This window comes from Pyrgilauda ruficollis, unplaced genomic scaffold (genome assembly GCF_017590135.1).
Source record: "Pyrgilauda ruficollis isolate IOZ18807 unplaced genomic scaffold, ASM1759013v1 scaffold66, whole genome shotgun sequence".
Classification (NCBI taxonomy): Eukaryota; Metazoa; Chordata; class Aves; order Passeriformes; family Passeridae; genus Pyrgilauda; species Pyrgilauda ruficollis.
Window position 1 is genome coordinate 1,514,352 of NW_024528377.1, and position 14,500 is coordinate 1,528,851.

The window sequence follows — 14,500 nt, forward strand, 5'->3', positions numbered from 1 at the left end:
TACTTGTATATCCTTGTTCTTGTAACAAGAAACACATAAGAAATACCCTAAAATCAACACATAAGAAATACCCTAAAATCAAGAGACTTTAAACCCCCCATTTTTGTATTTTTTCCATTTGTATACTCCCTACACAACATCATTTTGGATAGGCAATTGTTTCATTTTTCCTACACCATCTCTAGTTCTAAAGTGGTTAGAAAAAATAATTTTAAAAAATCCACATAGAAATAGGCAAAAGTCAACTACTCCTCCTGAGATCTCAAACACTTAGTTGATATTTACAGCATATGTTATGCATTCCCTTTTATTGCTTTGCCACAGCCTGTTAACAGGTTACAGTCCACTCACTGAAGAGTTCTCTACTCTTCTGTACCCATTCCTTCTCTTGCAGTCAGCTGTTACACTGCCTTCAGTAACATCTGCTTGTCTGTGGAGCTGCAGACAGAAACTTTGCAGTACAATTTTTAGCAATATAACACGATTTCACAGGCACAGAAAGGATGTGCACTGTTCTCACAGAATGACAGGCAAACTGTGGGTAGGTTCACACTGTGATCACAAGCTAAATTTCACCCTGAACCCTTCAGCATTCACATGTGGTCACTGCATTTTTACATGTTTGAAAGCTGAAGGATCATTAAAGTATTAATATTGATGTTTCACCTGCAGTTTTCTTGTGAAATTGCAATTTAGTAATTTCTTCCATGAAGATACAAATACACCCCTTTCAGGTACCTTGTTGCTTTTTTCCTTTGATTACTGTTATTCTATATTAACATATTTGTATTTATTTTAAAATTTTAACAATTGAAGTTAGTGGTCAGAAGTTTACTGACTTTTCTATAATCTTGCACACAAGACATTCTGTGTGCAAGAATACAGAACATTCTGTGTATATGAACAAAGAGAGAAAAAATGCACCCCCAAGATCAAGTTTGTCACCAAGGAAATTTAATTTAAGCAGTAAACAGTTTCTTATTTAACCTGTAATTCAACTGAAAAAAAAAAAAAACCAACGCCCTTCACATTTATCAAATTTATTTTATATTAGCAGCTAGATATTTCACAATAGCAGCACTGGGAGGTACCCTACAACTCTGAATCCCTGATTATAGACTAGAGATACAGTCAGATTTAAATAAAAATTCGGGATTTTTGCATGGGACTATTTTCACTGCAGCAACTGTATTATTTCCACACAAAGTAAAAATGTGTATTTCATTTTGCTTCAGAAGTCAGCAGGGTTTTACCAGTTTATACATAATCCTTTAGGAATAAAACTTAACGGTAATCATCATCTGCTTCCTCAGTCTCTCCCCTCCTTCAGTTTTTAACTCTCAGTGCAAATGCTTTCTGTTAAAGAGTGTTAGAAAGAGAAATATTCACATGAGAAAAACCAGAGTAAAAACAACAGGTAACAATAAACAGAAGGCAGCAAAGCCCTACAGTAAGACATAGTATACTCATAAAAAAAAAAAAAAAAAAATTCCAATGTCATTTCACTCCTTTTTCTAATTATTATGAAATTTCATGAACTTGTTAATTGAGAGGTGCTACACCTGCCTGTGTAGAGGATTTAACACTGTACGTTGTTTAGGAAAAGATACTGAAATTTAACAGAAAGGCAGTTTGTTTGACAGAGCCAAAAGAATTGGTACAGCTCAAACAGAAAGTCCATATCCTGTCTAAGACAATGGGCAGCAGCAGATTATCCACAGAATCTTCTTAGTCCCTTTATTACTGACTTCTGACCTGAACCTACATTACTTTTTTTTTTTTTTTCCCTGGCTACAGAATTTATCTGGTTGGTTCAATGCATGTAAATAAATACCTCTGTTATGCAAAGGGATTATTAAAACAGGCTCTAAAAGTCCTGGGCATATGTATGTCCAAAATAATAATGCCAGCAGGAAAACCCCACCGGGGTATTTTCTGAGATTGATTTTGAGCAATGCATGATGAAGACTTTATACTTCATGAAAGGAGGCCCTGATGCAAACCCCACAACTGGGCTGCAGCCCCAGCCGTGGAAGCAGAGCAGGCAGCAGGCATTAAGCCCAGCGCTGTTACTGGTTTGGAAAGCAGTTAAAACAAAAAAGCAACACTCCCTTTGCAGCCTGAGTGAAATTCCACTGGAGCACTTGCACCATGTTTCTGTATATAACACATTCCTTGTCCTTTAAAGGGTATGCTATCTTACACTTGGGAAGGGTTTCTTTCCTCTTCTCTCCTGTAATTGAAAAGTATTCTTTACTGCCGATTTAAGGTTTGTTTTGACAAAGAGAGCACTGATGAGGCACTCAAGAGCTTGTATTAAATCAAAGTTAGACAGAAGTGAGCAGCTTGTATATGTGCTGTGGGATACACTTGCTCACATATTTATCTTCCATGTTTTGAGAGAAGGTTACAAATATTTTTATATATATATACACACACATATAAAAGAGTGTGAGTAAGCAAGCTCACATTCCAAGAGAAGTTTTCTGGCTATGTCAGGAGTGTAGTCCACCCTCTGCTAAGCAAACCTATTTTTTTCAAGCACAAGAGGATATTATCAGAGGAGCCCGTGTGGATATACAGAAACCAGAGATCGTCATGGCTCGCTGAGGTGATGAGCTGATGGGTGGATGGCGCCCATTATCTTCACTCCTCAATCCAAGTTTTCCTGAAAAACGGACAGGGGGAGGAGGAGGCTCCAACTGAGCATAAGGCACAGAGGACAAGCAAAGGATTAGGAGTGAACAGCAAGAAAAGGAAGGAGAATGCAAAAGATATTGAAGAAGTTTCAAAGAGCTAGAAAATAGTTCCTAGATTAGAAGATACAACTGTCAGCAATTTAAAACAATAGTCAGGTTTTAACTTCTGTACAAGGCTATTACATAACCCTGAAGCAAGGAAATTAACCAAAAGGAATGTGCCTTCACTATCTATAGAAAATACACTTAGCTTCACCTGCTTCAACGCTCCTTGGAATTTTAAAATGTTTCAAGCCTTGGTTCGGCAAGCGTATCACCCCCTGCCCAGCCACCAGCCGGGGGAACCCGACGCCAAGTACAAGGGGAAGCTGGTGCATGAAACTCAGCTGAACTGCTTCTACATCAAACCTGGAGGTAAGACAGCATCACCCACTCGTGTGCACAGAAACTGTACTCAGAGCTGCTGTAAGTGTTGCCTTCCTGTTTAACTAGAGCAATCTGTGTAATGTAGGAGACTACCCTAATACCTCACAGCAGTATTTGGTGATCATGTACTGGGAAGCCCTGAATGTGTGATCACACCACCACAGGATTTAGATAATTCTAGTAATTCTCAGATCTGGGGAGTTAAGTACATGGACGGCTTCTCTTGGTTATATATTGTATTTTGAGCATCTAATGAACATGGCTTTCCCGTTTCCACTGTGGCATGATTAAAAAAAAGGAATGGAAGTATAAGGATAAAGAAAGAAATTTTTTTTTATTGTAGACAAAGAGGCTAAGAAGGTTAAAACATAGGAAAGCTGAAAATACTAAATACGTGTGTGCGTATGTGAAGGGATTAAGCTGCAAAGACGGTTACACAAGGGATTTGTGAAAAGCAACCAGCTCTGGAATATCCTCGTTTGCAGGAGAAATACGTAGGCACTCATATACATATTTCCCCTGCTCCTGAAACACCTACCATTTTATTCTGTACAAGGAGGGATGTGTGAAGCAGAGGGTAATGCAGGTAGTCACGTGAAAATAACCCCTATGAAAAAAATCATTATCTGCTGCAAGCCCAACTCTTGAGCATTACTGCATCATATGCCTATCTTATCTTGCAAAGACGTCAGGAATGCCCAGCACTGGCACTACACTCTCCACAGTAAACCTCCAGACAAGCTAATTTGTTGCTTATATGCTGACATCCATAAATGGGAAACAAAGACTGTGTCTAGCAGATATATGCAGCATTACTCTCCTGCCATCCCATACAGAAACTCATCCCCTAAGGTGGGATGTTTGATACATGGCTGTAACTCTATTCCATACCCTTTTCCTACTGATTAGTTTGCCCAAGCTGAGATACAGCTCCACCACACACAAAATAATTAGCAGCCATCTAAAAACTACACAGCTTTTTTGTCTTAGCTCCTTAGCCTGCTTCTTCTCACATGGCATACTCTGACTTCCAGATTGGGCTGAAACTGAAAACCTACATTAGCATTGCTGCATTTCTTTCCCTTACTTTTTTTAAGCACCTTCAACACACAACAGAAAAACAACATTAGAGCAAAAAGAGGGCTGCAGTCATCACGGTTATAGCTGCAAAAAGCCACTTGACAAACAAAAACCTGTTTGCTTTGCTCAGCCAGAGGCTTCCACAATTGGCACAGAATCCTCAGGGTAGGAAGGGTGAAGAAGAAACAACTAAAACATCCTGTTTAGAAAGTCTGAATAGAAAAGATTTGTGCTGAGTTGAGCGCCGTGACGGGGACGTGGTGTTACGCATCAAAAATTAAAACTTAAAGCCTTCAGAAGTGGTGTCTACAAATTCCACTGAAAAACATTAATTGTATTTAGTTTAAAGGAAAATATGAATAATAAGGCAGCCCTGGAAAAACTAAATTTAGAAATACTTATTAGTACAAACAATTTCGCTTTATAAACAACAAACAAAAAGGAATTTTGTAGTTCCTCCTCCTTTTTTTTTATATGAACCATAAAAACCTAAATTATAGATTTACTCTCCACAATATGCAGAAAAAAACCCCACACACCCTAAAGCTGAATTAATTAATAGCTGCTACTCCTAGAGTCACAATAATATTTTAGTTTGGCTGTGGACTCTGCAGTTCACTTAGTCCAGTGGTCTGCTCAGAATAGCGGCAGCTTCAGTATGAGAGACACTTGGGGAAAGAAGAAATCACGATCAACTACAAGTTTCCATAAAAAACTATATTCTATGGCACTTTTTCAGTTGATTTATTTTTAATTGATTTTCATGTTCCCTTCCCTAGGTTAAAAATCCACTCCTTCTTCCATGGATTTAAGTAGAGTTTAGCCACAGGTTTCAAACCCTGTAGTTTTGCACTCTAGAACAGGCAAGCCAAATAACCTGACTGCTAAACCATAATCACTGATGTTAAAACCCACTTTCCTTAAACCAGCACTGCTGCAGGTCCATCTACCCCTGACTGCACTATTAACTTATGCCATCAAGTTATAATAATATTTTTATATCTCAGCAGGCAGGCATTAAAGATTTTCAGGTAGCCTTGAAAATTAAAATGAGACAGAAAGCATGAAAACCTAACATATAAATGCACATATTTTATGGTTTTAGTGATAAAAATGTAAATTGGTATCAATACTATTTCCAAGGGGCAGTTTATTATTTTCCTTGACATTCTGATGTAATTTTTACCATTTTCTAAGCACATTAAAATCATTGGTTAGTTGAAGTATAGACCACAAAGGCAGGAGCTATATGGGAAATGTAGTAGAAAATTAGTAATGCCTTTATCTATATTTTTATAAACTGGTTTATGAACAGGTAATTTAAGCGTAGGTACAAGGAAGTCAATAAACTGAGTGCCAGAGGCCATCTTGCATGAAAAAAAATCATCACTATGAATCAAATAAATAGAGGCAGTAAGAAGCTTCCTTGCTTCTCCCAAGAAAATTTGCAGATTACAAACTATGAAACAGTTAAGTTGGACAGAAACTTAAACAGGTTTCCAAAAAAACTGCATGTAACATGACAAAGTTCATGCTGCATCCTTCATTTTCTGGGTTTAGAATTAATTCTTACAAAAACATTAATCATTTTCAGCCTGTGTGTTTCCTTTGGAAATTTAAAAAAGGAAAATAATGCCTATGCTCAAGAGTGTTAGTATTCCAACACTCTCAGCAAAACTGAGGTTTCACTTTAAGGCCAGGAACATCCAGGGAAGATAAGCATGACCTCTGCTGTTGTTCTGTCTTGCTGGATACACAATGAATTTTTAAAATGCTGATCAAAGGAGAGAAACTGGAATGGAAAAGAGGAGAGATTTGTTTGTATCTCTGAGACAAAAGTGTCTCCAAGGACAGAATTTCAGGTAAACAACAAACATTTGTATTCTGAAAAATGGCACTAGTCAGTCCAGGCAGACTTTTTAAAAACAGCTTTACCCAAAACTGTTTAGCAGTTTTGAGAAGAATACATCCCTAAGAAGGGCAAGGCCCTTCAGCCAAAATTACTTAGCATTTCTACAGTTGGAGTTTGCGCTTTTGTTTCAAAATGGCAGACACTTTTCAAAAGGTTTTAAACTACAGAAATATTTTCTTAAACAAAACATGCAGGTTGCAGCAGGCCAGAATAATAGTTCTGCAAACAAACTTAAGCTCAAAAAAAACGGTTTTAAGTTATTCAGTTGTGACAAAACCACTGCATTTTGTGTAATGATGCAGCAACAGAAAGCCATGTAATATTTCTGAATCAGTAGACCACCAATTTGGAGACATTTAGAGAAAACATAATACAAACTGGACTAAGTTAAACACATTTGCAGGTATTTGTTTCAAAATTCTGAAAGATGAATGAGCATTTGGGGAATAATCAATTGAATACACATTTCTATTTTCTGCATTCATCTTTTGGGGTTTTGATTCTGGACCTGATACTGAATGTTGGCAGGACAGAGGCTGATAAATTAGATTCTCCTTTCTAAACTGGTATTTTTACCCAAACCAAAAACATCAAACAGAAACTCTGTTACATCATAAAGACAAAGGTTGGAATATCTATTTTGCCTATTTCAACTGAGCAAGGAGTAGTTTATTGGTCAATATGCAGAAGGCCATGTCTAAATATATACACAAGGAAATTTAACCACCAAATGCTGGTTTCATTCTCAAATTTAAAAAAAAAATAATAAAGAAGAGGTCTAAAATACTGTATTACACAATAATGTAGTGTAGATTATGAACACATTTCAAGGGGAAAAATATACTATGGTAGCCAAAAGAGGATTGTTTTTCATCATATATTCTTTTTTACATATCACTCTGATTCTCTTCTTGTTGCTTCCTACCTTTTCCCTTCAGAAGTAAACTTGTAAAGTCTTCAATATGAGATGTTTTTTACAAGAGAAATGCTACTTGCAGGGTCACTGCAGAGGTGGGACACTTCTAATCCATTTGTATTTTTATCAGGATGTATTTCCTTAGAAGGGTGAACTAAAGTGAGCCACAATCAGTCTCAAAAGAAGATGAGTTGCTCTATTTGAGAGCACTCATGGATGCTGTAAAAATCTAAGAATGAAAAACAGTAGTTTGAGGAAAATATACACTATTACCTTTTCCTAAACATTTTACAAGCACTAGCCCCCAAGCATATATTTGGTAAAATTTTCATACATAATTATGAACTATGGGGGAAGAAAAAAACCCCAACCCACAAACTTCAGATAAAACCCACAAAATTTCTTTAGACAGCTGGCAAACTTCCCTGTCCCTCCCATCCCATTTACCAGATTTCTCTGCGGTGTAGAAATCTGGGAAAATAATACAAAATGTTCAGGGTTCTGACAGACATGGCAGCAGGTTAAAGTGAAAAACTGAAACAAGTGTAAGGTTATGCACAGACCACGTGTGTCAGGACAGCTTTGCCAAAACCAGGCATGTCTGCTCTGCTTTGGCACCACCTGCTAAACCTCTAAAAAAGCCCAAATTCAGCAGACACCTTTCACTAGGAAGGCTTTACTCCATTTCAGGCTGAGGAGGTGACAGGAGCAAAGCCCTTGCTACAGTGTGGCACAAAGTGAAAAGTAACTTCTGTGTCCAAATAGGTACAGAAACTGTGAGAGAGAAATACTGGTTGGCATGTCACACAATTTCTTTTTCCACTCAATATAGCATAAAAGCACCCAATTAACCTGTATCAGATCATTGTCACAATTAGCATACTATTTTAAGGTAGGATCTTGTGTTCTTGGCAGCTAAAATGCTCAAGGTGAAGCCAGCTCTGAGATAAGCAACTTAATATTCCCCAAACCCCCTGTTGCCTATAAGCATCAAAAGCAGAATTCCGTGATGAAAAGGTAAATGAATGAAAATCAGAAACAATTCCCAGACCCAGCACACAGACAAAAACACCTGGTACAGTAGAGAGTGGGGAATAGCTGTAATTATTATACAGCTGCTAAAGGGAGAAAATTAAGGTAATTTAATCAATAATTTACTGCTATGTATTTCTTCTGAACTATTTCATATCAATCAGCATCAAGGCTTAAGCAGCAAGCTCTGAATATTGGTTTTCCTAATTACTATCTCCAAAAACTAATGAAAAAGTAATCATTATGTAGTTAAGATTAGTCAGATACATAACTCATGAAATTTTTAGATTTGTTAGACCATCTAAACAAAACCAGAACTACTGTCTTGCTCTCAGAAAGCAAGCATCTAAAACTGCAGTTAACTACAGAAGTTTAAAGGTCACATTGAAAATTGCCTGTTTGAGCCATAAACCTTCTGTTCCTTGGTGGACAAAGATTTCTGCTGGCATTAAAAACTGTAATTCGAGCTTCCCTCCTGGCTTTGAAATGAATAATACCAGCTCTACCCTAACAGATTTCCCAAAAAAAAAACTTTGCTGTGAAATAGTGGATCAGAGCAAACATTAACTGAAATGGATCCCAAATCCAGCCTGAAAAGTCCTGGAATTAGACTGTGCCTCCAACATGGTGTTCAGACAATAATTCAACTTAATGACCAGGATCATATGAAACAATAAAAGAAATATGAAAAAAGAAAGTAAAATATGAATTATACCTTTCTTATTTTAAGCATTTCTAAAATTTACATTTATTGTGTACAATATTGGAATTTTTTTTGTTTTTTGTATTGTGATCATATATTGGATACAAATCAAGCTTTACAAAAGGATAGCTGTTATATCACAAAATGTTGTTGGGCTTGTCCAGTACACAAGTACCACCTTTTGCTGCCAGAAAGATTTATTTTAGACTGTGTGATACAACCAGCCACAGATACTCAGATGTACAAAATGGATTTTGAATATTGGAAGAAACAAAACAATGAGTAGGGCCAGCAATAAAAAATGCAGAGGAAATTGTGAGTTTTGTTAGATCTGATAAGGAGACATGTATGAAAAGCAGCCTAAGAAGTCACCAAGTCAAACAACATGTTAGAAAAAGATAATTTGTTTCCAGATAGAAGTAGTTAAGTAGTACTGCCAAACCATCCAGGGTTCTGCAGAGTAAACAGCTATTACTGAGTACTCCTTGTTAGTATGTGAAAGCAGGAGATAAAAATAATACTGCAATATAAGGGCCTGAACACCCCAGTTTTGTATGTAAACTTCATTTAAAAATAAGCCTCAAGCCTTAGTTCTGCAAAAAACTATGAAGGCAAGTTGTACAAGAGCAAGAAAATATTCATACAGAAAATTCAAGAGATGTGTTTGGATGAGACCTTTGTGAAAACCCATACTTATTGTTGAGGAGATCCCTTCATTTCATGTGGCAAAGGCTTTGAAATACAAAATAAGGAACAAAGGGCAAAAGGTGTATGTGCAACCCAGTGAAGAAATCACTACATGAACTGTAGGGACCTAAAGAGAACCTGGACAACTCGAATAAGCTGGTAAAAATTGTCTTCCAGTTTGCTCTGGAAACAGATGTCTTCATGAAAATCTGAGAAAACAACAGCTTTTGCTTTGAAGTATCAAAACCTTCAGTTTTCTTGAAGAAATAATAATTAACCTTTGTAAGAATATTTCAGGAAGATAAACAGCTAGGGGTAACATAACCTTATACCAGAACTCGCCTCATACTGACAGAATTTATAGGGGTTTTTTTAGCAAAAACAAACATGAATCTACCCTCAGACAAGCAAACTCTCAATTCAATTAAGAGGTACAGATTTACCCATGGCTAGATCAAACAGCTAATCCTGGTAAAAATCAGATCCACAGACCCAGACATCCTGCTCAGAAGAACAGGCTGCTACTTATATTTGAGACTCTGCAAATCTAGAATTTTCACATCTCTTAGTAAAAAAGAGCTTACATCCCCCAACCCCTGATTTTTCTCTTAGTAAAAAAATAAACAAATTACAATTTATGTGCAGTAATTAGACAAAAAACTTATTTTCTGTCACCACAAAATAATTACAACTTCTGATTACTCATGATACCACTTATGTCAACAAAAATGAAAAATTAAGAGATCAGGTTTCAAAAGGTAGATATTGGTATATACCTACATAAACTCCTAATGAAGTTTCAAAATGAGATTAAACAAGATTACAGCTACATAAGAAAAAGCCTTTAAAATCAGATGGAATAAAGAGGTGTCACAGTACTTAAAATCCTAAAGTCTGGCCCAGTCTAGGTTAGCCTGGAGATGTCTCCAAATCTTTTCAGTTTCCTTCCAAAATTACAATTCTTTGTCAGCTTAGAAAATAGTCTCAAAAATAGCAGTTTCTTTTAGGCTATTTAGAATATTCTTTCTCTATTGCTTCTACCACATAGTGTGTGTGAACAACAGGATTCCCTCTTGATCTATTTCCCAACTCCAAATTAGTTTATGAAATAAGAAGGTCTAGCAGATTATCAAATTGGGCTACTTTGCAAGCCACGGATTGCTTCTGCCTTTACTTCATCCAGAGGGAACACTTGAGCATCACAGTTCACACAAACCATTTCTGAAATCTGCTTTTATGCATCAAGGACAAAGCCCAGATCAGGTACTACAGCTCTGCTTCCAAGCACATCTACAAACGGGATTTACAACTGCTCCCTGCACATTGTAACAGTCTGTGTGCAGCTCTGCCTGCACAAATAAACTTCCTCATGTCTTCCACTCATTTCTGAGCTTGCCTGACACTTGCTAATTCTTGTGCAAAGATAATCATGCAATATCAACAGAAAGCCCAAAGTAATAACTTTGTCTTTCAGCAGGGTTTAAATTAGACTCAGCATTATGTTGTCAAGAGTTACGCCTAATAGCTGAGAAGCAACTGCCTTCCATCGTGCTCCAAGAAACAGTGTTCTGGAGCTGGAGCAGAACACAGGGTTTGGATTGGCTGCATTTCTTTATTTTTTTGCAGAAAATCAAGACTACAAATATTACACTGGGACTTCCTAGCAGTGACTGGGGTGTATTCAGAAAACACACACACACTTTCTCTGTCTGTCTCAGCCCATCACCTACAGGCAACCACAAACATCCATAATTTGTCAGTTAAATGAGGAGATTACTCCTAAGCACATCCTAATGCTTTCTTTAGTGGCATTTTAGGGAACACCGAGCAATTCTTCTTTTTCAGCACATCAAAAAAGCAAAATTCACTCCTTCAATTTCACCCCTTGAATGCTGCAGTCTAAGCACTTGGACAGCCTTAACCAAGAACAGACTGAAGAGAACCTGACTGCAGTATTTAACCCAATGTGTCACATACTTACACCTGGCATTTCTGTAGAGCAGAAAAGGGTCCTGGAGCTGGAAATCGAGGTCTTTAGTAATGGGCTCCGTTCGGTTTTCCATGCTCAGTCTGTTCATAATTGTGAAACCATGCCTTGGAGAAGCTGATCTGAAAAGGAACCAGTAGAAATCCCATCAAGTTGAGGAAAAAGGAAATCACAAGAATTTCTTTGTTGAATAGTGCTCCAAATTCATTATTTATTTTTTTCTCAGAAATGCTATAAAAATCAAATTTTGTTGCCAAGGAAATAACAATTGACTCTTGCAGTTTTGGTAATCCTTTTAATCATGGCAAAGGCCTGCATTATGTATGAGAAATAAACAGACCATCAGCATCACGTGATCCAGGGCCACCATCTACCCTACAGCTCCTCGCTGGACTAGAAAGCAGCAATTAAAACAAGTCAGAGCAAGGCAAGTTCTCAGCACTCAGGTGAACAACTGCAGATACTAACAGTCACCAAAGAGAGAATTTCCTATACCACCTAAAACGTAAGGACACAAGTCACCATGTGAGAAACTGAAACAGGTTGCCCCAGAGCAGCTGTGAATCCTCCCCCATCCCTGAATAATCCCTGATAGATGATGGACCTAAACCATGCTATGACTCTAAGTCATTATGCTCATTCATGGAGATTAAACTTCAAGTCACTTAGATAAAACTGTTAAGCCTGTCACAGTCCTGACAGGAGACACTCCTTTCAAACCAAGTTTGGCAATAAAGGAAAAGATGATGGCTAAACATTTGGGAAAAATGCCACCTCTGCTTAATTGCTGGTGTGTGGGTTTCTCTACGAAACCAAAATACAGGAACCTGTATTACAGGATTGGAGTCAACCAAAAAAATAATCCTTGCTTGCAAGGGTCAATATTTCCCTTCAAACAAACAGTCCACTTCCACTGGTGCTCATCCAGTTGGAAGTCTGACTTTTTGACTATTCCTCTAATTCACAAAAACGAGCTGGGCAGTGAATAAGTCAGTCCAAGTAAAATGGTTACATCATTTCACATTGTGACTAAGGTAATGAGAAGAAACAAACACAGCATCAGTGGTCACCAAACTGCTGGCAATGTGTTTTCCACAGGACTTCATAAATTTGTTTGAAGTCACAGATAATTAAAGTTAAAACTGATGATGAGGGCAATGCATGGTGTTACTCACAGCTCACAACCTGTTCCATACTGCTGCCTGAAGAGCAGCCAGGCACCAACCTGTGCCCTAAATGGAAACTTCCTCAGGCAACAAAAACAACAGTGAAAGGTAACAAATACCAGAAGGACCAGGTTTCACGTTGTCAGTTCTTGAGCTCTGAAACCAACACAGCAGGAAACACCTCTTCTGTTTTGCAGCACACGAGTCACCACATCCACCTAGTGCCAGCACAACAAAGGGCTGCTGCTTTCCTCTTGTGCTGGTAGTTTTACAGCATCTGACCTCCACTTACCTGAGAGCAGCTTAGAAAAATTGCTGATGACCATTGCCACTGCAGAGACTGAAACCAGCATTCCCACTTCCCACAACGCTCACAGGCTCTGGGGCCTCTCTGTCACCTCACACACTTCTCAAAACCATCTCTTGCTTTCTCAGCTCTCCTACCAGATCCTCTTTGGCACAAAAGCTGAAAAATAACTTTCTGCTTTGGTGTTACACCTCAGCAGCTACTGCAAGAGCTGCTGACTCTGTAACTTTCTGATTTTAACAGCAGCCACAGAGAAATGCTGGGGCACCAAGGAACCCCCAGCACAGGGCAGGCTTCACAACAGAGCAAACACATGTGCCAGAACAAATGGTGCAGAAAATGATGCTCTGAAAGCCACAACCAGAGTTACTGCTAAAAGAAAGCATGAAAACCATCCAAAATGTTGGATGAAATATGCATGAAAAATGAACAGACAAAAGTAGCATGAAAGTTCCCTAAGTAGGGGACACAATATTTCAAAAGCTCTGCCATTCCCTTCCTTTCAGCAATATAATTATTTATTTCATTCTTTTTTGTTCAGACAATTTTAAATTGAAAATCTTATTTAAACCATCACAGAAGACTTCTTACAGTTTCCTCATACTGACATTTAGAAGTCTTATCAAAACACAAGGCCATGTCTCCTTCAGAGAGTTTTCCTTCCCCCATTTGCTCTCTGGCAGTTTCGGTTTCTTTTCACCCTTGAACAAAGGGGAGCATTTTATTTCATTCAGCCATGCTCCATCCCAGCCAGCTTTTCCACAGATTTCACCTGTATATGCCAAAATGTGCTCACCTTGTGTAAACAAACAGCGTTCCCTCCACATCTGTCTTCTCCTGAAGAAAAGGAACATTAAGAAGGTTGAAAACAGGGCAGTGTTTTGGTCATCATCAATGGGTCCCCTTTTCTCTGTTTTACCAGTACCATCAGTTACACCTCTCTCACCCAAGCCAGGAAAAAATTATTAAACCAAATTTCATGGGTTGGTGATGAGAGGCTGGAGCCAGCACAGGTCACCATGCAGCTGGACCAAGGGTTTGAGGAAAGGCTGAAGGCACACCACCATGGCACTAAACACTGTGCTGGGCCCATTCCAGGCTACACCTGGCACAACACACAGGCAAGAGGCAGAGAGAGGAGTTTTCAAAGGGCACCTGCCCTCTGGGGTGTTGTTTGGCATAGAAATGGGGCAAGACAACACAAAAGGCAGATTGGGCAGGTTCTTCAAACACAGGCCCTGAGCCTCACTGTTACAGCAAGCCAAGAACCACCTGCCAAGAGCCTGAACGTTCTATTGCCTAGGGTTTCCCCAAGGTAATTATGTTTGTCCACCAGACAACAATGCTTTTGGCACTGGTAAGTAACTCCACCACTCTTTTGCACTGTGTGGGTTCCATTACAGGTGTTGGAAGGGCAGAGGAGCCCTGAGTTAAAAGAGCCCTGAGTTAAAACCCTGCCCTGGGTTAAACCCTAGCCTTCCATGGCCTTGGGATAAAACCCAGCCCTGGGTTAAACCCCAGCCTTCCATGGCCTTGGCATAAAAACTGGCCTTGGGTTAAACCTCAGCCTTCCATGGCCTGGGAT

At 38.5% G+C, this 14,500-nt stretch overlaps 2 protein-coding genes across 2 annotated transcripts in view; one reads left to right on the top strand and one right to left on the bottom strand.

Moving 5' to 3' along the window:
• Positions 1–14,500, bottom strand: part of DCP1B (decapping mRNA 1B) — a 39,816-nt gene that overhangs the window by 24,517 nt on the left and 799 nt on the right. The window contains exons 2-3 of the mRNA XM_041484503.1: positions 13,712–13,752; positions 11,437–11,564 (exon numbers count right to left, since the gene is read on the bottom strand). Coding sequence (XP_041340437.1) covers positions 11,437–11,564; positions 13,712–13,752 — 169 coding nt within the window. The remainder of the gene's footprint in view (positions 1–11,436; positions 11,565–13,711; positions 13,753–14,500) is intronic.
• Positions 2,984–14,500, top strand: part of CACNA1C (calcium voltage-gated channel subunit alpha1 C) — a 456,585-nt gene continuing 445,068 nt past the window's right edge. The window contains exon 1 of the mRNA XM_041484502.1: positions 2,984–3,113. Coding sequence (XP_041340436.1) covers positions 2,984–3,113 — 130 coding nt within the window. The remainder of the gene's footprint in view (positions 3,114–14,500) is intronic.